At 36.2% G+C, this 26286-nt stretch overlaps 1 protein-coding gene and 1 long non-coding RNA gene across 3 annotated transcripts; one reads left to right on the forward strand and one right to left on the reverse strand.

Moving 5' to 3' along the window:
• The first annotated feature begins 37 nt into the window (after positions 1-37).
• syt16 (synaptotagmin XVI) lies at positions 38-25046 on the forward strand. 2 transcript variants are annotated; one of them, XM_077236439.1, is made up of 7 exons: positions 38-298; positions 6249-6425; positions 12733-12945; positions 17472-17788; positions 18666-19106; positions 20804-20987; positions 23200-25046. In XM_077236439.1, exons 1-7 carry the CDS (start codon positions 286-288, stop codon positions 23511-23513), a joined length of 1659 nt encoding a protein of 552 aa, XP_077092554.1. In that variant the 5' UTR covers positions 38-285; the 3' UTR covers positions 23514-25046. The 2 variants fall into 2 exon arrangements, with proteins under 2 accessions (XP_077092554.1, XP_077092553.1); XM_077236438.1 differs by lacking the exons at positions 38-298; positions 6249-6425 and adding an exon at positions 8238-8684.
• Positions 4731-6364, reverse strand: LOC143744790 (uncharacterized). The gene is made up of 3 exons (XR_013205916.1): positions 6246-6364; positions 5212-5269; positions 4731-4824 (listed from the first exon to the last, which is right to left on the reverse strand). It is a non-coding gene; the product is annotated as an uncharacterized LOC143744790 (long non-coding RNA).
• Positions 25047-26286: the final 1240 nt, after the last annotated feature.

The following is a 26286-nucleotide window of genomic DNA, read 5'->3' on the forward strand; positions in this document are numbered from 1 at the left end:
TGGAGGTTATTGGCGCAGAGAGTAGCGAGCGCGCTGCGCGTTCTCGTCCGGATGCCCGCGTGCCCGTATGCGTTCTCTTCTCGCCCGCGAAGCAGCGAGTGAGTCCCGGTGGGCTTCTCCGCCGTCACCAGCAGGTTTATTAGGGACGGGGTGATACGTGCAGTCGGACAGGTTGTCTTCGCCAAAACTCTTTGATTCCCCGGTGCTTATACTTATGAAGATATATCGATCGATATTGATCGACAGGGCGGGTGATTGACGCCGCGGGATCATTGCAACGCGACCATGGCATCAGATAGTAAGTATCGCGTGGCTTGAAACGATGTGAATTCATTTCTTATCAAATATCGTCGTACACTGTATATCAGTTTGTTTATTGAAGCTCATTGGCTGATTTTGCTGCAGCAGGGCTGAGCGATGAATTGCCCCAGCATCATTATCATCATTCATATCATATCATATAGGGTCGGGTTCATCTCCTCTCCTTGACATTATAACAACTGACATGTCATTCAGACGATTATAAACACGCGTGGATAATTTCATGCGATGTTTTATATACTTCATGTTCTGGCTTTTGGTAGTGTTGCTGTTTCTTTCCTCACCTGCTTCTTGTGCTTGTTTAATTTTAAATAGGCTACGTTAATGGTTTACATGTTTTTTTTTAGTAATTGTATTTTTAAAGCACACATTATATTGGATGCTTAAAAAAATCTCTATTTTTAATTTTATTTTTAAGAGGGTTGGATTGCTTTTAACAAATCACTGTCCCCAATTCATTACTGTCATTATCATCACACCAATAATTTAGAAAATCTAGTTTTTCAAACAACTGATTGGCTTGAACTTTGAAGAAATAGAATACATTTTAAGATTTTTACTGTTTAGATGTAGGTTTATGAGGCGTTACTGAACCTGTCAGAATTTAAATTGATAAACAATTTTTACATAGTCAAATATCTCCAATTGAAGAATCACATATCGGTGTCATATGGCATACAGTGCAGCCTTCTTTATATATTCATAAACCTTCAGAAAAGGTTTATTTTTGGCCTTGCTGAAAGGCCTTCCTTCATGCTCCAAATCAACTTTGTTTTAGATCTCCAAAGGGAAATGCACGACCAAAGTACTCAATAGTTCGGTTAATAAATCATTAAAGGCATCTATAATGATATGCAGCAGCTTATTTTGCAGAAGGGATGACCTCGGCCACACATGGGGAAAATTTCACAAGAGTATTCTGCTCACCAAACTAAAATTTTCATATCATTATAATGTTATAATAGCTTTTGGCTAAACAAGCGCACACAATAAATTAAATCCTCACTTGCATACATTCACACAAGAGTCATCAACTACACTGTAAAACATTTTTTTTTCAAAGTTGTAAATAAAACTAAGATTACTGGAGTAACTTCATAATGTCATGTTTAAATGATTTACTTTGCGTTTCTTTTGGAATTACTTGTGAAATTTTCAGTGTATATAATGATGGTGGATTTTAACTGAAAGGTTGAACTGTGTTTTCAGTAAAAGGGTATTATTTATAATCGGGTCAGGGCAGGTTGTCATGCATTGCAAATTTTTATTTAATTTATATTTAAAGTTTCATCTTCTATTGGTCAAAACAAAAAATTACCTTTTCCCAACTTTTACTTTCAACATTTGGCTGAAAAGCCATAGCCTAAAATGAATTTAAATTCCGATATGTTTAAGAATGTTACTTTTGTTTATTATTTTAGATCATATTTCGCCCCATAGTGCTGAGAATATTGCCATTGTTTTCTTGGACAAATATTTGAAGACATAATTTACACTATTTCTGCGAAATGCCCCATTTATTTGGACAGTCAAAGAAAAATGAGTATAGATGACACAAATTTCACAATTTGATTTTGATTCACGATTTTGATTTGATGCCGAATAGATTAATTTGGATACATAATAAAATATCAGGTACAGTACAGCACATTTTCTCAAGCAAAAAAAAAACAAAAACGAATTATCTCAACTAATGGTGTAAACTACAGAAATTCAGTACATAACTGTAATATTGAAGATTAAAATGAACTGATTTGTATACAAACACTTAAATTACAAAAATCAATATTTTTTAACCTATCACTAAGAAATTGTATATTTTCTTGTTTCTCATGAAAAATGTGTAATCACACGCCTTTAATCAGCTTTTAATTTGGTCTGCAAAACAAGTGCTGGTGTGTGTGAGGTTCATCCAACCCTCCTTAATGTGTTGAGTGATTCATTCTCATTTACCCGTCGCTTCCCCACCTCTGAGTGTGACCGTGAGAAACTGAGTGGTTTTATGATCTCAGGTGGTGTGTGTGTGTTTTGAAGGAGGAGACTGAAAGGCATTCATCTCAAAATGTCAGACATTCTGGTGGAGATAAATACTTTTAAGGGTTTTATTATGTGTGTTTTAGGGTGATGACATTAGAAAGAGACCCTTCCCACATCTTTAAAAGTACACACTCCAGGATAAAATATCCAACACATATTCTACAGTGACCTGGTGGATGAGTGAGAATTTTGAATCTTCTTAGTGTCTCAGTGACCAACTTTCTGACGCATCTGTGATTCAGGCTCTGGAAGTTTTTAAAAGAACTTGTATTTGTAAATGAATGCTTGTGAGTGAGCTTTGTGCCCCGTTATGGGTACTACTTATTCATGGAATTGGTTTACATGTGCTTTTGGGGGGGAATTACGTCATAATTCAGCAATTAGACTACCATTCAAAAGTTTGGGGTTTGTAAGATTTCTCATGTTTTTAAAAGTCTCAACAAGCTGCATTTATTTGATCAAAATAACAGGAAAAAAAGTCAAAATACAGTTATATTGTGAATCTTATTACAATATAAAATAACTGTTTTCTGTTTTAATATATTTTAAAATGTAACATTCTTGCGATGATGGCAAAGCTGAATTTCCTGCATCATTACTTCAGTCTTCAGTGTCACATGATCAGAAATCATTAAAAATTAAGGATTCAAAACAGGATTTTCTGAGCGATGCCATAGAACTATTTTTGGTGTCCCAAAGAACCTTTCAGTGAACCGTTCTTAAAAGATCCATGTTTTTCTTAGTCTGAAGATTTTTGTTTTTGTTTTTCAAAAGATCATTTTTCTAGTATAAAGAACCTTTTGTGAAATGGAAATGTTACATGGATGTTGAAAATTCTTTATGAAACCATCTTTGCCATTAAAGAAACTTTGCTTTATGCTAATAATGTGCTTGTTTGATGCTCAAGAAATATTTATTATTATTATGACCGTTTTTCTGGATTTTTTGTTGAATGGGAAGTTCATCGGAACAATTTATTTGAAATAGAATATGTATAAGTATGTATAGAAATAGAATACATGTATATATATACAGTGCATACAAGTCTTATCTTACAACATTCTGCTTTTCAAGTAAATGTATTAGTTTTACAGGAAAACCGACACAAAGATCGATTAAGATTTTTAAAAATATATATATTTGTGTCTGTTTTCCTGTAAAACGAATGCATTTAGCCTACTTGAAAAGCAGAATGTTGTATAATAACAAAGATCTATCTACAAATATAGATAAAGATACCAATTAAGATTTTTTTTAATCTTTAATATCTATATATATTTGAGTCTGTTTTCCTGTAAAACTAAAACATATACTTGAAAAGCAGAATGTTGTAAGACAAGACTTTATCCCCAGCATAAATTTAACAACATTTTGTAGGCTTCGTTTTTTTAAAAAGGAAAACAATATGCCAATAAGGGTAAGATAAGTGAACTCTTGAAAGGCTTGGCCTGTGAACTGAAGAGTTGTGAGGCATGTTTTTTCTGTACTTGCAAACTTTGTTTCTCTCGGGGTAAACTAATCTTTAGGGGAATTTAGATTTTTGGGTCTATAAGAAATAAAATAGTTTGCATTCATGTTTAGAGTTTTATGAGGAGAACACTTCAGTTTTCAGCTGTCAGGAAGGGTGTTAGAGCCCGATAGGAAGTTTCCTGGGAAAATGGAGAGAGACAGCATCCTGTACCAATTAACTAAAGGCAAGCGCTTAATGTTAGCTTCCAAACTTTTCTGCGTTTTGAACGAAGGCTTTGTTAAGCATAACGTTCAAAAATGTTCTTTTTCTTCCATCTTATCAGAAATTAGATGTGGAATGTGTGTGCATTTTATTGTCTTTATCTAATGGTAAATCTATTAATTACACATATAAATAATAATATATATTTTTTTGCCTTTCAACGTGTGGATTTTTATGAACTGTATCCTGTAACTGCTTAGAAGACTATAACTGGTTCTAGCAGTTACAGGATGCAGTTCATAAAAATAGCCACTAGATGGAGATGTTTTACTATTTTCAGGTATGACAAGAACTTTATGGCGATTTCCATTTTCACAGTTCACACACTGTGAAAAAACATTTCACATTTCTTGGATGATAATTATATTTAGAGCTCAAATGAACTCTGTGCACCCAAGAACAGAAAATCCATGGCAACATGAAACCGTCTGTGTTTATGTGAACAAAGCCATGCTCAAATGACTCCTCACAGAATGCTTGAGCTGTTTCCAAGGAAACCATCCTGCTCATGCAGTACAGAGGTCCATGTGGGTGTGTGTCAATGTGCTCACAAGGTCAGTGTGTTCTTGCTTGCACATGTAGAAGAGTGCAGACAGCACGGTCAAGTGTTTGGAGATGAAATTCACAGCAGAATTCAGAAGCGCATGTAAGCTCGCTTGAATAGTTCATCCAAAAATGACCAGAATACTTTATTCATCCTTATGTGGTTCCAAAACTGTATGACCGACTTTCTCCTGTAAAAACACGAAAGATGATGTTATGAAGAATGTTCATGCTGCTCTTTTCTATATAATGAGTGGAATGTTGTTTTTTCTCTTTCTTGTTTTTATGACGATATTCCAATCTGCTTCTGTTTTTTTCACACTCGTCTGTGTGAGTGGTTGTTGTGTTCTTTGCAGCGACAACTGTGACTGTGTAACCGGCTGTGTGTGTGTGTGTGTGTGTAGGTGCAGATCAGATGGATCAGTATAATAGATGGTTTAGTATAATAGTGTTCAGCTTCAGCCTTTCAGTCAACACACACTCACTCAGGAGAGCCTGCCGTCTCAGACTCAGTGAAATATTCACTCATATGCAACTTAATGGTCCATTTTACACTTGAAGTGTTCACTTAAAAACACCTTTGCCGAATATGAGGCCATGCTTTCTCGCTGTCTTTTCCGATCAGAGATCAGTTCCCTGAAAAACATCAATGACAAATTTAATCTATGATGTCAATGCTGAACAATTTGGACAGTGCTGTAATAATTTACAATGAGTCAGACAGCTCTTCCCTTTACATTAAGGGATTTATGGAAAAACAACAACTAAAGAATCAAAAAGGTTTTAAATGTATAAAGGTGCATTTGTCTCTTGATCTTTTGTTTAATTTAGAATGTGATGGTAAGCCTTTACTTTTATTTATTACCTTTTATCCCTAGCGGATGTAATACGTTTGTAACCCCTTTTAATTAGAAGGGAAATCTCATCTAGGAAGGCCTCTGCTTTAAGACCACTTTGAAAATGTCTATATTTTATTTATCTTTAAATCAGTTTTATTAATAATAATTTGAGTGGGAAAATTAATTTAACATGCATGGCCAGTGGCACCTATTGGTTGTAACGTTTGGTGAACTTTAAAGATGCAGGAGAGTAGGAATCATTACTCATGAAAACAACCAAAAACACAAGGAGTAGAACTAGTGCCGTCAAATCGATTAATCGGGATTAATCACACAATTAATTGCATCTAACACCGTATAGACACAGACATATATATATATATATATATATATATATATATATATATATAAAACATACACACACATATATTATGTAAACAAAAAAATTATGTTAGATGCGATTAATCGCGATTAATCATGATTAATCGATTTGACAGCACTAAGTACAACATCTAGGAACAGCAGAAATAAGAATAAAAAGACACCAACAAACAGCCATGAAAGGAAAAGACCTGAGAAAGAATACAGGAAACACTTGGGAATAAACAGGGGAAGCAAGACAGGGATTGTAACATTGGTACATCACGACCCAAGAGCAAACAATTTAAATAAATAGCTAAATAAGAAAAGAACATTTTAAGATGCATAAAGGTTTGGTTTAGGGGATAGAAAATATAATTCTGATCAGTGTGTCTGTTTGTCTACTCCCTCACCAGTCACTCCTGAGGCGGTGGGCTTCCTGTCAGCTGTGGGCATCTTTGTCGTCTTGCTGGCCATACTCTTCCTCTTCATCAATAAGAAGCTTTGTTTCGCTCGTGTTGGAGGTCTGCCCTGCCTCGAGCAGTACAGCCGGCGCAAACGAAGAGACCGTGCTGGGATTCACCAAGGACTGGGTGAGTAATATTGTTCAGACAAACTTTTTTGCGGACTCCTTCGCTCTATTTTGTGAAAGGTGAACTCAAACTCGCGTGAAACAGAAGTTGCCATAGTCTTTTCTTCCCTATCGTGAAATATAGCTGAGTGAAATGCTCATCCTAGGATGGTTGGTTTGCTATTGGTCGATCTCATGTGAGTGACCCTTGCGTCAGTAAACGTGTCATCAGAGAAGAGAAGAGTCGCTGCCAGAGGGAGGGGAAGTTATTTTGATTAAAGATTATCAGGGCACATGATTTAAAAAAATAAATAATGATGTGGACGGTTAAACTATTTTTGATAAATACTTTAATTTTAATTTCATGGTGACTTTAACAAAGTTTCATTGTTTAAATTCTTTCTACTATCCTACATGAAAATAATAGTCTGGGGTGGGGATGTCTGTTTGATGACCAATGGCAGACAGGCATATTATCTGCATAATATATTCACTGAACCACGCACATCTCTGTGTGCTCTATGGGTTGTCCCTTTCTCCTGCAAAACATGTTATATATACAATTAAACTCTGCACCTTTTGGTCATACACACACACAAATGTTTGTTTAACTATATTAGTGAGGACATTGCATTGACTTCCATTGATTTTATATCAGGGTAATGATATTTTCTATGGCCTAACCCAACCCCTGCCTTACCCCCAAACCTACCCATCACACAAACAAGTGCAAAACACTAGATTTAAATAAAAACAAGTTTAGGCCGAATTATAAGCCTTTTTAACTAGTGAGTACCAGTAAAATGTCCTCACCAGTTGGTTGTTATATTTTATATATAGTATATAAGTATATTATGGTTCCATTTGGCCCTCACAAACGTGTATACACACACACACACACATACGGTCAGTATATCAGCTGGGTGTTGGAGGAAGTTCTGCCATGCTATTTCAAAAGCAGCTCCCTTAGTAAATATTCAGTCAGTCTCGTGCGAGGTGTCCCGAGTCTAGATAAACGCAATGCGCTCAGGTGCCGCTGAACTGGTTTGACTGAAGGTTTGTTATATGTAGAAAGTTGCTGAGGTGCAGGAGCTCGAAATGGAGTAATTGATTGTTTTTTTGAGGAAGCCATTCTGGTAAGTGTTTGTACTAGGGATGCACAATATATCACTACCATATCAGTTATTGGCTGAAATTTCAGATTTTTTTGTGCATGCTAGCTTTCCATATTTTTTTACATTTAAATTACCTTTGCCATCATCTAACTCTCACTCAAAGCTAAGCTGGTAACACTTTACAATAAGTTAACTTATTGTAACTTAAAAAGTTAAGCAAAATTTCATTTGTTAACTAAGTTAGTTCAAATGAACTAAAAATGAAAAATACTTCAAATAGAAGTATTAAAATAGCATTTATTAAACTTAGTTAATTTTTATTTCAACATGTACTAATACATTATTATAATAATATCTTGTATCTGTTAATATTATTTAATAGACCTATTTAAAATAAATATTATCTTTGGCAAATCTCAAAATGACAATCCATTTTTGAAACTGTACATTATAATTGTGCTGCCTTAATTCACTTGTAGCATTTAAAATAAAATATTTTAGTTTTGTGTTTTTTTTTATTATTATTTAGACAAAATAGTCTAAAAAGAGTTTTAAAATCACCCAACTATTGGTTATTTTCCATTAAAAATAAGTTTGTATTATTGGTTTCTTCCAGAATTATGGATACGCAAATGGTGATTGTTAGTTGCACTATAGAAGTAAAGATGTTCTTTAAGTGAATATGTTTTGTATTGATTTTGTTTTTAAAACAGTAACAACATGAGGGAATTCACTGGGTCTTCTGTGCATCTGAAAATAGGCCTACTTTTGAGCTGCTGTTGAAAGCGTTCAGATCATTGTGGAAAACACTTTGAAATCTGATGGAATGGCAGACATTCCTCAGGCAGGAATCCCAGCGTTCTCTTCATGGCTCGCTCAGATCTCAGACGCTTTCTCCAACGGCTTCCGCCGCCTCGGCCAAAACCAAGCCGTTGACTCTGAGGTCTCAGTGACAGATGAGAGTTCAGAAGTGGAGCAGAACTTGAGGCTTGTTCATGGATCTGGAGTGGATGTGTCCTCCATGGATCCACAAGAAACGCTGGTGTTGCGAGGTCAGGGCGACAGGTTTGAATATGCCCCCTCGATGGACCGTCTGACTCCCATCAGCGAACAGACAGATGAGCTGGAGAGCAGGAGTCTGCAGGCGTCACGCTGCTCTGATGCTGGTAAGATGTGGGCTAACAGGTGTTCGAGTGGATTGGTCCGTCTTCTTGGTCCATTTTTTGTTGCGTCTGCTGTCCGTGTTAGTTTAGACATCACTTGTAGTTCTGTTCTTGTCACAAATGGGTGACATGCTTACTGTATAAGTTGTTGTTACCACTGTCTTTGTTACCTCTTGATAATTTTAGTGTTATTTAGTTGTTTTTTAAATAGTTTTTCCTCCTTGCTAGAGTAACTTTTGGCTTGCTCATTCCATTATTTTTAACATAGGAGCGGACATAGCCATTTGTAACTTGAATGTACAAGGCTTCTGTTGTCATCTGGCTCCGGGTATTTTAGCTGTACAAAACCAGTCTGTTATACTGCTTGATATTGCAAATTGGTATTTATCATATATTATTTAAATGTATTCTTGTAATCATAAAAACAGTGATTGTAGCAAAAGTAGTTTTACTGTTTACTGCACTTTGTTATTTTTCTAGTTATTTACACTGAAAAAAATGTTGCTGCCTTAAATTTTTGAGTACAATCAACTTGGATGGTCAAAAACATGTTGTCTTGTCATAACTTATTGATCATATATTTTTTACAGTGTACCTCTAGTGGTAAAGTCACCATGAAATCAAAACGGTCTTTTATATTTTATGGATTATTATCAATGATTTATTAGTGGTCATCATTATTTTTATATAGCGTATAAATAGCGTACTTCCACATTGCAAAATAAGTTGATTTTCTGTAAAGCTGCTTTTAAGTGTTTTTTCGTGAAACTGTACTATACAAATATAATTGATCGGAAATCAGCCAGGGCTCCAGTTCTCTGTTATATAACATTTGGCAAATTTTGTAATATTTTTGTGTGTGTGTGTGTGTGTGTGTGTGTGTGTGTGTGTGTGTGTGTGTGTGTGTGTGTGCGTGCGCGCGTGTGTGTGTGTGTGTGTGTGTGTTTGATCTTTCTGGATATTTAATATAGTCAGTAAACTGAGAACACCCTCTCAAAACAAACAGTCATTATATTTACACATGAATACACTGTACACACATATCAAATACACACGCCATGTTCACTCCCTCAATCCCTCAAACACACACACAACACACACACACACACACACACACACACACACACACACACACACACACACACACACACACACACACATTTAATCATACATAGTCTAATCTATACAGAAACAGCACTGGTTCATCTTGAACATTCTGAAAAATATCTTGTTTACATTTTGAAAAAAAGTTAAACAGTAAATGTAGGAAAGTCGTTTCATTTGTCTTTAAGGGGTTGGATAGAAATATATCAATGGGGCTGACTTGGAAAGATTTGGAAATTTCTAGGAATAAAAAATTAAAGCGTGTCTGTCACCTATCAATAAACGGGTAGATTTGCAGTTGTTGCCATGTTTTTTTTGTTTTTTTTACAATCGCTAGGACACATTTCTCAATACTTTCTTCAAACTGTCAATTTTTCTTCAAACTGTTCTCCTAACTAACTATCAGCTCGGCACAGCAGTTCATTTCACATTCGAAATGCACTAAAACTAGATTTTGACTACCAAAACACTTGTCTACCAAAATGTCTTAAATCAACTCATTCTGCCAAAACATTAGCAAAGGTTTCACCCAGCAACTCACTTTGTTACTCATAAAAGAATGAGCTTAAAAACACAAACAACAGGCAGCAATATACGTTTGCTTTTGTAAAAAAATATATACTGTATGTTACATAGTCTATGTTAACATTACAGTACAAAATTATTGTATTAGATGGTAATACAATTGAAAGACTAACATCTGTGGTGTTCAGCTGCGTCTAATTGTTTTAATAGTATTTCATTTTTAAGATTCATAATATATTTCGATTAGGTATTACTGTAGAAATTTAGCAAATTTCTGTCCTATTCAATTTTGTATTATGTTAGCTTTTGAACGTTAGTTGAACAATTTTGAAAAGAACATGTAAACGTGCAAATTGGCCTGTAGATATATAGAGTTTAGGTGGTGTTTAAAAAATAAAATATAAAAAAAGTGAGAAATGCATTCGTGGCACTTGAAAGATGTAGTCATTGAATGCATTTGTGCCAAAGCAACGTTAAATCATTTTCAGTTCATAGGCTGATGTTGTGCTCACTGTGTGAAGAGTTTTGAAAAAGCGACCTAAGTGTTGAGAAATGTGTCCTATAGATATTGAAATAAACTGTAATGGAATACATCGAAGGAAAGATGGACAGTCTGATGCTAATGTAGATGAACTTGCAGCATTATATTCGTTTAAAAAAAAAAAATCTGTAAAGATGGTTTTGCTTCACCAATATCCACTTTTAAATTGCAAACCGAAAACCTTTTCTTTTTTTTCTTTTTTTGAAGAAATATGAAATGCATATGAAATTCATATTTATTCTGTTCTTTATTGTTAATTCATATTTGTTCATAATACATTAACTTTATTAACATTAATCACTGAAATTTAGCAGTTTAGTGCATGTTTTATTGAATCAGAGAGGTATTTATATAGTTTCATATAAAAAGCCAGATTGTTTCGAAGAGCTCTTTGCAGCAGCATTTTTTGAGCTCTTCTGTTTGGAACCACAGATACAGAAGGTATAATTTATGTTGTACAGAATGTACAGCAAGGAAAACACTTCAGCATGAGGGACCGGTAACCATGGCAACCTCCTATGCTGCTCATTGGCCTAATTTGATGTGTGTGTGAGTGAATGATGTGGCGAAATGCAGTGAAATGAATGGATGTGGAACTATAATGGGTGAGAGAGAGAAAAAAAGAGACTCAAAGACACTAATTGGCCACTCTCTGTGATTAGGTGCATATGGTAGACGTGCTTGTTTACACACTCAATTCAATTTAAATTTGTCAATGGAGTAGAATAGAATGGAATAGACAAATAGTTATTGTGGTCAAAGTTTCCTGTATCATTATATAAAGTAAAGTTTTTTGTTTTTTTCTTAATTCGGTTTTCATTTTTTAAAGGTGCTTGCTAAGGCAGGCATCACTACCATTCAAAAGTTTGGGATCACGATATTGTTTTTGGAAAGAAATTAACACTTTTATTCAGTAAGAATGCATTAAATTGATCAAAAGGGACTGTCAAATTATTTTTAGTGTAACAAAATATTCTGTTTAAATAAATGATGTTCTTTGGAATTGTCTATTCATCAAATAATTCTGAAAAATGTACAAAAAAATATTAAGCAGCATAACTGTATAATAATAATAATAATAATAAATGTTTCTTGAGTAGCAAATCATCATATTAGACTGATCTCTGAAGGATCATGTGACACCAAAGACTGGAGTATTGATGCTGAAAATTCAGCTTAAATTACATTTTATAAAACATTAAAACAAAAAACAGTTATTTTATATTATAATATGTCACATTATTACTGTTTTACTGTATTTTTGATTAAATAAATGCAGCCTTGGTGAGCATAAGAGACTCATCAAAACGACCCCAAAATTTGGTGGTGGTGGTTAAAGATTGTGTTTAGAAGAGGTTAACTTTTCTAAGCAATCCAACCATTGATTTTCTCCAAAAAACAAACAAACCATAGACTTGCATTGAACAAGGGACTGGAGCCATTTCTAGGGATCAGAATGTCTTAAGGATGAACTCTTTTGATTTAGGCTACTTAGCAACAACCTGAGCTGTGTTTAAGCCAAATAGTTGATGCCCTGTGCTCACTATTGATAACGATATAAAGGAATAGTTCTCTTCAAAATGAAAATTCTGTTATAATTCCCTCACCCTCAAGTTGTTTCAAACCTGTATGAATTTCCTTCCTTTGCTGAACACAAAATAAGATATTTTGAAGAATGTAGGTAACCTGGCACAGTAATGACACAGAACACCCCACCAACCACATAGAATTACCTTAGAATTATGGCTGCAAAATCTGCCTGTAGCTAAACTGGAAGATCATACGTTTTCTCTCCATTGATCTTTGTCTAATTTTTTGTCTCTTTTTTGTTTCTTTGTTTGTCCCTTCTGTCCCTGTCCATGTGTGTGTGTGTGTTTGCAGTGAATAGTTACGGCGATGACGATGAGATTTCCAGTTTATCAGACAGTGATGATGAGTTAGCAAAGCAGTTTGAGATCTCCGTTTCCCGCTCACAAAGCTTCCGTTCAGGGGTCACGGAGCTCAACACCCAGAGCGCACCAGGGCCACATCACAAATTTAAACGTCTGCTGTCTGACCAGGAAGAAGGAAGCACAGAGCTGTCTGACTGTGAAGGTACGTACCTACATTCTCTTGTTTTCTCATAAATTTATATATAAATATAGCCACAAGCGGCAATCACTGGGGTCCAAGCACTACTGGCCCATGTGGATGATTAGCGATCTAATTGAAATGTATAATATAATCCATTTGGTCCATCTTGAATCTTTACTGAAAGTTCGGGTTTGATCATAATACACTATATTGCCAAAAGTATTCGTGCACCCCTACAAATCATTGAATTCAGGTGTTTCAATCACTGCCATATAAAATCAAGCACATAGGCATGCCGACTGCTTCTACAAACATTTGTGAAAGAATGGGTCGCTCTCAGGAGCTCAGTGAATTCAAGCGTGGTACCGGGATAGGTTGCCACCTGTGCAATAAGTCCATTTGTGAAATTTCCTCACAACTAAATATTCCACAGTCAACTAAGTGGTATTATAACAAAGTGGAAGCAATTGGGAACAACAGCAACTCAGCCATGAAGTGGTAGGCCACGTAAAATCACAAAGCGGGGTCAGCACATGCTGAGGCTCACAGTGCGCAGAAGTCGCCAACTTACTGCAGAGTCAATAGTTACAGACCTCCAAACTTCATGTTGCCTTCAGATTAGCTCAAGAAGAGTGTGTAGAGAGCTTCATGGAATGGGTTTCCATGGCCGAGCAGCTGCATCCAAGCCTTACATCAACAAGTGCAACGCAAAGCGTCGGATGCAGTGGTGTAAAGCACTGGACTCTAGAGCAGTGGAGACGTATTCTCTGGAGTGACGAATCACACTTCTCTATCTGGCAATCCGATGGACGAGTCTGGGTTTGACAGTCACAACAATAAATGTCTTTATGGAAATTTTACAATATATTATCATGAAAAAGACATAATTTTAAAAGGACAGCATTACATTTTACTGTCAGTGTGCCATTGTTATGCAAATTAACTAGATCAATGCATATTCAAAGGGATGGAAACTGATAGAAAAAGATTAGGCTTAAAATATTCCTTATCCTGTGCAACATTAATATCACAGCCTTCATCTTTCTGTTGAAATGGCTGAATAGAGTTTGCTGTTAGCTTCCCAAGCATCATAAAAGTTTTGCTTTATTGCGTACAAAGTTTTTATAAGTTTGCACAACACACAAGATAGTCATAATGGGTCATATCAGACACATGTAAAAAAAAAAAAAAAAAAAAAAAAAAAAAAAACAGTTTCGCCTAAACTGTTTAACAACTAGTTTTAGTTCTATAGTTGTGATCCAAAATGCAAACTGCCTTTTTATAGCGCCCCCTAGTGTCGGACGGCTGTGTGTCTGTGCACCTGCGTAGTGGTGTACGATTGGGACCATCCTGCCAACTTTGGGGTTGCTATGATTTTTTGGTCTCTGAAGCCTATACACATTTAGGGCAGAAAAATAAGAAGGAAGAAGAAGAAAAATCAGTAGAAACACAATAGGGTTCCAGCACCATCAGTGCTTGGACCCCTAAATATGCATAGCGTAGTTATGCTTGACTCGCATGCAGATATGGATGACAGCCATATATGTGTTAATATTTCACTATCCATTGAAGCAACTCCTTGACGTGCTGATAAATTGAGTGCTGAGCCATGTTTTGAAAATGTAGGACAGTGAAATGCATTTAAGAAATTCAATTCATTTATTAACCAAATTCAGTTCTGAAAAAAAGTTGTAATTTACTAGCTGCTTAAATACTAGCTTTTAAAAAAATCAGACCTTGGCTCATATCCATCTGCAGAATTGTTTTAAGCATTAAACTATCCTTTGACATTGTCAGTAAAAATCTAATGAATAAACTTTATGGTAATCCAGTATTGTTAACTAATATTAAAACTATTAAGAGCAATTTTTTTAATTTTGAAATGTTGTCTTGGCAACTAAATGACTAAAGCTAAGACTGAAATAAAAATTTATAAAATCGATAAAACATTACAAAAGCACATAACAAAATGATTAACTTGAACTAAAATTTGAATGAAAACTGAAAAAATAAAAATAAAAGCTAATTCAAAATATGAATAAATACTATAATAGTGTATAAATAATACTAAAGTAACACTGTGGTAAAGCAAAATTATTTTTCCAATTGAACAGAAATGTGTACTGTAGTGTCACTGTGCTGACCAGTGGTTTGTGGAATAAAGCTATCCTATGTTTCAGAAGGTCTCTTATAGATATTTATAAATGTGACTCTTGTCACATCACAGTTAATCTCCCTAATGCTCAGTCAACATCTCTAATCTCTGACTGACTGTACGTTATAATGTGACACATCACAACTTAAACAGCTTCCAGTCGGCTGTTTGTGTCTATTGAATTCTTGCTGTATGGAGCTTTATTTCTCAGAATGGTCATCACAGAATCAGTTGCTATGGAAAAGCGTCTTTCCGGTTGGCATGGTAACAAAGTCTGCTGCAGTTAATTGTTCGCTGCTGTGGAGTAGAACAGTTTGTACCCTGAAACAGATTCCATTTAGTGAAATTCACGTAGGACAAGCACTTAAAGCCGTAAATTACTATCATTATCATCTGCTCCGGGAGTCTGATTGGTCAAATGAGCTTGTCCTGCAATTATGCCTGTCAGAGTGTCAATAAAATTTCATTTGCTAAACGTTCAGGGAAGTGTGTGCGTGTGTGTGTTGTGTGTGTGTGTGTGAGAGAGAGAGAGAGAGAGAGAGAGAGAGAGAGAGAGTGAGAGAGAGTGTGTGAGAGCTGGAGCTGTTAATTGTGTCATTAGCTCTCTATCAAAAGTACTGCTAAATATAGCCCTCCATATATTGGACTCACCCATTGGAATTAAAATGTACAAATGAGGTCTCATCAATATCTCAGTTGTTTCGCTAAAAAATTAAATAACATTTTAAGTTCTCCTACGACTAAATTATCTGGACTACCTACATTATTTGTATTTTTATTTATGACAAGGAATTTTAGGGGAAACATCTGAGATAAAACAATACAATTTTCAGTAGCACTTTGTCACGGTCACTAGGTAGTCACCATCTCCTCACTACATTTCCCATCATCCTCCTGCATGCACTTCCCAATCACAGAGATCGCTGTCACCTGTCACCAATCTCCACTGATCATCATCCAGCACTATATAACTCTTCCCACTGCAGTTCACCATTGTCTGGTCTCGTCGTTCCCTCAAAGAACACTTTCCTGTACGATACCTACCAGAACGATTTGTCTTCAGTCATCTGCTTCTCGATCTCCAGTTCAGAACCTGCAACAGATAAGACCGTTACTCATCCAGATATCCATCCTGAACTCTATATCCTTCAGTTTCTCACCTGCTTCCATCGTTGTGATCCCATACTTCTGCAAATAAACCTGTTGATCACTTTACCTGTGAGAATACTTCTGTTTCATGACATTGTCAGGGTTATGTTCTGTTTTGTTCAGTTTCTGTTTGGCTGTTTTCCTTTGACCCAGTTTTCCCATGCGTTTCATTTATTTATCCTATTCACCTGTCCCTTGTTAATTTTCTCGTTATCGCCTTTGTTTGCCCTTGTACTTAAGTCCTCAGTTCCTGTCAGTTCTTTTTCTTGGATTGTTTAGACTCCCATGTTTAACATCAATGTGGATGTGGTTGTTTATTATCAGATTAAAAGACGTTCCGAGTATCTCTTTTGACGTGTGTTTTTATTTTTTTATTTTTTATTTAGCCATCTACTGTGACACACTATACTACAAGGTTCCATTTGTTAAGATGAACTAACAATAAAAAAAACTTATTCAGCAGTTGTTTCATATTAATTTCAACATTTACTAATACAGTATTCATGTTAATATTATTTAATGGACCTGAGCTTATATGAACTAACAGCTGTATTTTTATTATTGTTAATGAAGATTAATAAATACTGTAGCATATGTATTGGTCATTTTTAGATAATGTTAGTTAAAGGGATGGTTCACCCAAAAAAAATGGTCAATTTACTCAGCCTCATGTTGTTCCAAACCTCTGTTTCTTTCTCTGTTGAACATGAGTTTTTTTTTTTTTTTGAATGTTAGTAGTAGCCATTGACTTCCATAGTATAGAAAAGATCAATGGCTAACCGGTTTGAATGGAACCTTGTTTCCGTCACGGAATAAATGTAAAAAATTGTTTGACTTTTTCACAATTGTGAGTTTACATCTCGAAGTTCTGACCTTTTGCAATTGCGAGTTGTAATGTCAGAATTGTGTGCTATAAAGTCACAATTGCAAGTTATAAAGTCAGATTCTGAGGGGTAATAAAATGTGTAATTGCGACTTTTATATCACGCAATTCTGACTTTATAACTCACAATTGTGAGAAAGTCAGAATTGACTTTTTTATTCTGTGGCAGGAACAAGCATCCATAGATTTGGAACAACATGAGGGTGAGTAAATTACTACATTTATATTTTTGAGTGAACTATCCCTGTAATGCATTCACTAACAGTAACTAATGGGACCTTATTAAATATTAGCCGACCACACATTAGTTTAGGCATATGAAATAATTATGTCCCGGTTTTTTTCTCCCTCTCCATGTAGAAGCTGAGAGAAACAGTGTTCAGAGTTTTCAAGATCCCCTCTCATCCAGGCGACGCTTTGGGTCTGAGCCGAGAGACCCCTTATCGCAGAGCCCTCTTCCTGAGGGCCAAACCCCCACAGACCCCCTTTCTCTGATAGCGGAGCAGATTTCTATGGGCTCGCAGGACACAGGGGATGGTCTGGAGGATCTACCCAGGTATGAGGGCAGTCGCCCGAGCAGCATGGGGCGGCAAACCCCACAAAGGAGCCTGGCAGTTGACAACCATGGCTATGACAACAGTGGGGCTACGGATAGTTTCTCTACATGGAGCCCTGAGGTGTGTGTGCTTATACTTTTTACACTTCCTACATACACTGCTGGTCAGTACAATGATTGTTTGTTTGTTTTTAAGTAATTAATACTTTTATTCAGCAAGGATCCATTAAATTGGTCAGAAGAGACATTTGTATTTGTTTAAAAGATTTCTATTTTAAATAAATTTTAAATTTTTACTTTCTATTTATCAAAGAATCCTGAAAAAATGCATCACGGTTTCCACAAACATATTAGTTTTAACAGCACAGCTGCCTTCAACATTTATAATAATAATAAATGTTTCTTGAGCAGCAAATCAGCATATTAGAATGATTTCTGAAGAATCATGTGACACTGAAGACTGGAGTAATGATGCTGAAAATTCAGCTTTACCATTACAGGAATAAGTTACATTACAGAATTAAATATATTAAAATAGAAAAAAAATATATTTTAAAATTGTAATTTCACAATATTATGGTTTTTACTGTATTTTGGATCAAATAAATGTAGCCGTGGAGAGCATGAGACTTCTTTCAAAAACAAAACAAAAATTTTACCAGCCCCAAACTTTTAAACATTTGAAGAGATTTAGATTTATACATAATTTAATGTCTATGTTTTAACGTTTACATTTATAATTAGATCCTCTAAATCTCTCTCCACAGAACTCTTCACAGTTATGAGAACTAAATTCTAATGAATATTCATGAGTCATCTGCTCTATAGCTCTCATAGCCATTGGAAACACCTCGTGTTCATGTGTTAGGTTTTCACAGTGAAATCTTTCTCATTTAGTTAATAGAGGTGTAAGAGTGGGAGGTTGTGTATGAGGTGTGTGTTTAGATCCGTTTGTTTATATATGCATTGAGTATGTTTGTTTTTCTACTCTCTAACAGCATGAACAATCTCCATCCCACGCTTTGAGCTCTTCTCCTCGTGGACACATCTCAATATGTGGTGACCTCATAATTGCCCTCGACTACCGGGCTGAAACCCACCGACTCCTGGTCACCGTGATATTGGCCCAAGGCATTCCAGACAAGGCTCGGAGTGGCATGGACTCCTGGCAGGTGCACGTGGTGCTGTTACCTGGGAAACGGCAGAGGCACAAGACGGCCGTGCAGAAAGGCTCCTTGCCCAGGTTCGAGGAGACTTTCCGGTTTTCGCATCTAGAGCCAGGGGATTTGGGATCGTCTGCGCTGCGGTTCCGCCTGTACGCGCTGGGGAAGATGAACCGGGAGAGGATGATGGGAGAGGCCATGTACAGACTGAGCAGGCTGCAACACACAGGCAGGTTCGAGATCACGCTGCTGCTGGAGCCACGCTGTAATCTCAAGGTGTGTAAATTGCTATGATAATACTCCACTGGTGTGGTTGGGCCGGTTTGTATACATTCAGTATACAAAATGTGTAGTCGCTTTGGTACATTTTTCAAACCACATTTGCAACATTTTAGTACATTTGCAAACCAGTATAGTAGGTGCATTTCTTAAAACAATTCATGCAAATAGCACCACATAACTGTTTACCTGCAAAAGCCTGTAACTTTGTAAAAATCACTAGTTCATCTCTCAATGAACATATCAGGGCGATCAGAATGAGAAGTCATTGTTCACGAACAAGATGGTCAAAATGCTTAGTCATGTTGTCAATATAACAGTGTACTCTGACAGTATTTCCTGATGTAAACTATGGCGAGGTAATAGGTGAGGGTATTGTGATTGGGTATAAAAGGAGCATCTCAGTCTTTGCAAGCAAAGATAGGTCATGGCTCATCACATTGTGCCAAATTTCAGTGTGAAGGTACTATGGATGTGGAGGTGGATTTTGAGATTGTACAGAGACATTCCCAACATCTTTCCTGGGAAGCAAGACAATGCCAAGGCCTCATTCTGCATATACTACAACAGTGTGGTTTCATACCGCGTCTCCATTACCCTTAAAATTCTGCAAATTGAAAATACGCCCTTTGCGTATTTTGGAAACGCGTCAAATACGCAAAAACTCCCATTTATCGCAAACAAGTTTTTACGCTCGCATGAGGTGGTTTTTCAGGCAATTCTAAAAATAAATATTTTGCAAAACTGCAATGGAAACAGTTTTTGCGCATTTACAGGTCACTTGACGTAGATGACGGGGTATGTGTTGGACAGAATACGATACAGAGTCCTTCATTAAATTCAGAAAAGACAAAAGAATACTGGATTCTAAACCTCAAAGAAATGCCACAATCAAGACCTCGAAGCAGATATGAGGGAGAAACACCTCATATGTGCCGCTCTCAAGTATAAGGGTCTTTTCTTGCCATTAATGCTTGGATAACATGCATCTCCTTCGATTAATAATAATGGCCAGTGCAGTTGCTGGGATATACATAAACCTATCAACGCATTTTGCCATGATTTTTGGAATGACTTATCGCGAGAGGAATAAATGAAGTTTTACTCGCATAACATTGGTTAATGGAAATGGAAAAAATCGCAAAAGTTTGGCGCAAATCTGCAATTGAAACACCCATGCAGTCCAAGTCTGTCTCTAATTGAAAATGTACAGCCTATCATAAAAAGAAGAATCCGACTACGACGACCACAGACTGTTGAGCAGCGGTCTTGCATCTGGCGAGATTGGGCAAAAATTCCACTTGCAAAACTGCAACAATTAGTATCCTCAACTCCCACATGATTAATTAAATTAAAGTGTAATTAAAAGGAAAGGTGATGTGAGACAGTGCTAAACATGTCACTGTCACAACTTTTTTGGAGTGTGTTGCAGCCATCAAAATACAATCAACATGGCCAGTGAAAAACATTGTAAATCTTTTCTTTGTACTTTTGTCAGTTAAAGAGAATGAACGAATCACAGATACTTGATTTTATTGTATTTTACCAAATGTCCTAACTTCTCTTGAACTGGGGTTGTACATTAGTGGCCAAAAGTGTTCGGAGAGGATATTTGCACAATTTTACAGTGTCTTCATGTGTTGGAAAACTCTTTAACTACACTTTACATGTTTAACACATCTCCCTCCCCGCAGACAATAGACTCCCAGGCGTCTTTCAGCGCACAGAGTGACAGTGCTTCCTCCAGTCAGTCTGTGTCTCACGGTGGAAATCCAGAACTACTGCTGGGTTTATCGTATAACGCCACCACAGGACGCCTGTCTGTGGAGATCATTAAAGGCAGCCACTTCCGAAATTTCGCCCTCAACAGACCTCCAGGTAAACACACCGTCCCACTCACACTAACAGGCTCAGAAACACATTCACAGGCATCATTAAACCATCAGGAGTGACTCTTGGGCAAATAACCTTTTGTAAAGCCGTCTGATATTGATTCAGAGTAAATGTACTACAATAAATCCTTTCTAAACGAATGAGCTGCTAGAACACACATTTGTAGATGCACATTTTGAATGCATCATCCTCACACGTGTTGTGGGTCAAACATCAGGCTTTTAGAGTTCATGCTGTTTGTATGAATCTTAATCTATTACAGTCACATCTCGCAATGATGCTCCTGGGTGAACATGACATTTAATCAATCACAGAGCCCCAGAACTTTTCACATACCTCTCGCATCAAGTCGATGAGTTACCACTGGAGAAAACCACACAGACAGACACATTCTGTTTTCTGTTATCATGCTGAGTCACAGTTTTGTGTTAGTCATCATCCTAAAGGCCGATTCACACCACACAGACAAACGCCAACAAACACCAACAAACAAGTTGGCAGTTGATTTAAAATTGTATGAAAAATAACTGTCATGTTCACACTGCCCCAACAGACACCAACAAACACTGATTGAACATGGTCAGTGAGATGAAAACAAGCGCCAACAGGGGTAATACACTGATCTGACAAAACAGACGTGTTTATTGGTGTTTGTCTGTGCGGTGTGAATAGCTCTAAAACCAAGGGTCAAAATAAAACAATATTTGTTACTGTACCAACCTATTCTACCGTTCAAAACATTTTTATGTCTGTTAAGAAGTCTCTTATCTTTACCTAACCTGATTTTATTTGATCAAAAATACAATAAAAACAGTAATATTGTGAGATATTATTACAATTACAAAACTTTTTATATTAAAAGTTATTTTTAATATTAAAAATGTATTTCTGTGATGGTTAAGCTGAATTTTCAGCACCCATTACGCCAGTTTTCAGTGTCACATGATCCCAGTGTTGGAAAGTTACTTTTAAAAGTAATGCATTACAATATTGCGTTACTCCCTTACTATACTAACACTAAATCTGTTTTTTGTGCAAGTGGGATGAGTAAATGCATGGTCACATTTAGTCTAGATACTGCGCACACAACGCCTCTGTACCTAATCCCAATTTCTATCAACATGGAGACAGAAGAGGTGTCTATAAATGGGAAAACTTGCGTTACTTATTTAAAAAGTTACTCAGATATAATTTAAAAGTAATGCATTACTTTATTAGTTACAGTACTTGGAAAAAAGTAATCTGATTACGTGTTCATGCGTCACTCCCAACACTGCATGATCCTTCAGAAATCATTCTAATATGCTGATTTAGTGCTCAAGGAACATTTCTTACTATCAATGTTGTCTAACAGTTGTGCTGCTTAATATTTTTGTGGAAACCGTGATTTCAGGAATATGAATGGAAAGTAAAAAAAATAAAAAATAAACTTTTTTAACGTCACTTTTGACTCCATTTATTGTGTCCTTGCTGAATAAAAGTATTAATACCTTTCAAGAAAAGGAAAAGAAAACGTATGGTCCCAAACTTTTGAATGGTAGAATAAATTAATTACAAATTTATTTAATTAAATAAAAAATTCCACAATTACATAGACATAAATAGACATTAAAGCTTTTAATGTCCAAAATAACACAATTTATAGATCATTGCTATCTAATAACAAAAATTACGATCATTGAGGCTCAAAACGGTTTAGATGAAATAAATCACACAAAGTTTGATGTAGTAATGAAAATTTTTAAAAACATAATCATTTAGTAGAGATTTAGTGACTGTTACAACCCAGCTCAAAGATATAACTTAGAGGACAATTCACAAAATGTGTTTCAATATAGAAAATATAATTTCATTTAAAGGTAAACTAATAATGTCTAGGTTCAAAACATGAGGTAATAATAGTAAATATCAACACATCAAATCAATAAACAGTTGGAAATGAGGTTTGTGGAGTTGTGGAAATCATATGGGAACACAAACCCAAGAACCCACTCTTCAAACAAAGTCATAAAACAAAAATGAGATCGAGCTAGACAAATCCAGGAGCTCCTTAAATAGGTTGCCACAGGTGCAGATGATCTTCATTAGGGCAATCCCGCCCTCCAAGGAGGAGTTAGACCTAGAATTCTCACCAAAATAAAAAGAAATTAAGAAAACAGGGGCAGGGCTGTAACGGTGACCTGTCTTTCTCTTTCAGATACGTTTGGTAAGCTCACTTTGTTGAACTCTATGGGACAGGAGATATCCCGCTGTAAGACATCCATCCGACGCAGTCAGCCAAATCCGGTCTTCAAGGAGACGTTTGTCTTCCAGGTGGCGCTGTTCCAACTGTCCGACGTCACATTAATGGTTTCCATTTACAATCGGCGGAATATGAAACGCAAGGAGATGATTGGCTGGGTGGCCCTGGGCCAGAACAGCAGCGGTGAGGAGGAACTTCTTCACTGGCAGGACATGAAGGAGAGCGGAAACCAACAGGTCTGCCGCTGGCATACACTACTGGATGCTTAGAGGAGAGAGATAGACATGTAATCACTCTTATTTCAGCTGGATATTCCTTTGGGAAGGAGGAGACGACCAAGGCCAAATATACCCACAAAAAATGGGAATGATCAAACCGCTTTTAATAGTATCAAACAAAGATAAGGCATGTAATTACGAAAATCTTGGAAGCACAAAGAAACACCCACGCCACACCACTCTTCTCCCCGAGAGTACTTTATACAGCTCTTTATCTGGTAACCAGGAAATGACGTCACAGCGTTATATACCAACTACTCTCTTCAACCCCCCAGCAGCAACCAATCAAAATGCATTATTGCCTGAGCCACAGGGATTGTCACCTAGTGATTTAATGAATGGAGGATTGATTTGAAATGATTAAATGCCTTCCTTCAGATGATTTTAAGCCTCAAGTTCACACCAGAACACAGTTGGTGGTTATTTTGATGAGGTTTTGAAAGGCCAAATGAGTGAAAACTGCACTTTCGTTCATTTCTTTTTCCAACTGATGACACTGAAGCGGTTTCTTTTTATTACATTTTACATAAAAATATGATATCATTTATTGTTCTGGACAGTGTTCTGATGAAAGTTGGGATAATTTTATATTGTTATTAAAAGGGGTGTGCAAGTTATCCAGAATAAGCAATATCACCAAATGACTTGACTATGCTTAAAGTTCACCAAAAAATTAAATTTCTGTCATTGTTTACTCACCCTCATGGCGTTCCAAAGTTTATATCATTCTTCTGTGGAACACAAAAGTTGAATTTAACTCTTTTTGAGGACTGGTGCGGTCAGGCTTCAAAAAGACTAATTTTATTTCTTTGAAAAAGTTGACATCCGACTTTGCTCTACTCTGCATGTTTATGCGCGAATATGATCAGCGAATGAATCATTTCACTCAATCTGCTTCAATTGATTCATTTGAATGAACTGATCTGGTTCTCGGGTTCATCTGAATCAGTGATTAAATGATCTGATCTCAAATGCTTAACAGACCACAGTAGATTATCATTGAATAGATTTCAGCCTGTTCCTCACACAAAGTTATTGTTTGGTTTGAGAAGACCTGAAGAATAGTGCCCAAGTCAAACGGACTATTTTTATGGTGCTTGTGAATCCGTTTTGAAGCTTGAAAGCTCCGATCCCCATTCATTGTAATTGCATGAAAAGAGACCAATCCTACTTACCAAAAATAGTCTGTATGCACAGCACAGGCACTTATGCATGTCCAAGAAAATCTTTTTCTGACAATCCGAACACTCTCCTCATGACATTAAAAAACCCAAACTCCTTTTTAATGCATGTCTGTAATGCTTTATGCATATATAAAGTGCCTGATCTTGTCAAACTTATATGGAGTTTTCATTTACAGCCAGTGATATTGGAGATTAGCATGGGAAACTCTGAAACATTACAGATGCATGGACCTCTGTGTTTTAAAAATCAATAGTGCCTGTTTTGCATGCGTTCATAGTCTTTTTGAAGATAAATGCATATATTTTTGTCCATCATTAAAGATATATCCCTAAGACGTGACTTTTCTGGCAATTCTGTTTCATTTCATTATGATTTAGAATGGTAATAAATCTTAATTCGTGTAACACAATGCATTGATCTTATGTATCACAGCTGCAAAAATAGGTGATACTGGCAGAAAAAAATGTATAATTGGCTGTAACCAACCATATTATCTCTCATCTGGTAAACGGGCTGTCGGATTCTGATGGAAAGGGTTTGTGAAACTGAGAAGAGAGCGTGTTCTATTTATATATTTTTGTGCTGTCAGTCGACTAATTTACTGCACTTTTTTTCAGACACCTAATTGCACCTAAAATTAAAGTTTATAATATATTTTTGTATTGTAATACTTTCACACTGATTCTCCAAAATACTGTAGAAACAACCAGGCGGGCCAGTTCAGTTTTTTACCCACCCTGCTAAACTACACAAAAAAAGTTATTGTTTTTGTTGTTTTTGACCCATGTAACCTTGTAAACGATGCTTTCAGATTTTCGGTTGGTCTAAAGAGTAAAAAATGTAATTCTCATGCACTGCACAGCCTTCACTGCATAAATTAAATATAGACTAATCCTTATTAAAGCTACAAAAGTTATTCAGTCGACTGAATAACTTTTGTAGCTTTAATAAGGGATTAATTTTCCCCTGTATTTTGTTCATTGGTTAACATTAATGACAAACAGCAGCAGGTTTATTAGGCTGCTGTCACTTTAAGGCATGACGCGGATCTGACACGCATCCAACTCTTTGCTTTATTTAACTCAATTTAACTTATTTAAGAGTATGCTTACGAGGATACTCTACAAAACGGGAATTTTAAAGGTTTTTGTCCGTTCAAGCGCGAAACTCAATGCTGTATTCTGTGCGTGAGATTTGAGTACTTTTTTCATCTTATCAAGCTTGAATGGTTTAATAGCACTTGAATGAATGATAGCATGATCATATAGCGCAGCCAAAGGATGACAGAAAACACTGATGCTGTGTAATATTTACTATACTAACACAGGTCTACACTTTTGGCACCAATATGTGTATAGGCCTACCTTTTGATAGGATGCCACCAAGACAGCTTTTGTACCTTTTTTTTCTGAGAGTATGCACTAATTGTGTATGTACTGCATTTCACACGATAAACTGAAAAAAAAAAATTTCATTGCAAAAAAATCACTAATTTAATTTATTTACTGTTTGGCTATGGGAGTGGAAGCTTGGAGATGTGAGGTTAAAGTATTATTTAAGAGGTTTTGAAATGTATGCC

The sequence above is a fragment of the Siphateles boraxobius genome, unplaced genomic scaffold (assembly GCF_051911475.1).
Source record: "Siphateles boraxobius isolate OS27281-9 unplaced genomic scaffold, OSU_SipBor_1 20, whole genome shotgun sequence".
Lineage (NCBI taxonomy): Eukaryota > Metazoa > Chordata > Actinopteri > Cypriniformes > Leuciscidae > Siphateles > Siphateles boraxobius.

Excerpts from the sequence above, each read along its gene's own strand:
- syt16 (XM_077236438.1), top strand. The coding sequence starts at position 8,345 with ATGGCAGACATTCCTCAGGCAGGAATCCCAGCGTTCTCTTCATGGCTC. Across the intron at positions 17,789-18,665 it reads TCTCTACATGGAGCCCTGAG|CATGAACAATCTCCATCCCA; the intron begins GTGTGTGTGCTT and ends ACTCTCTAACAG. Across the intron at positions 20,988-23,199 it reads CGCCCTCAACAGACCTCCAG|ATACGTTTGGTAAGCTCACT; the intron begins GTAAACACACCG and ends TTTCTCTTTCAG.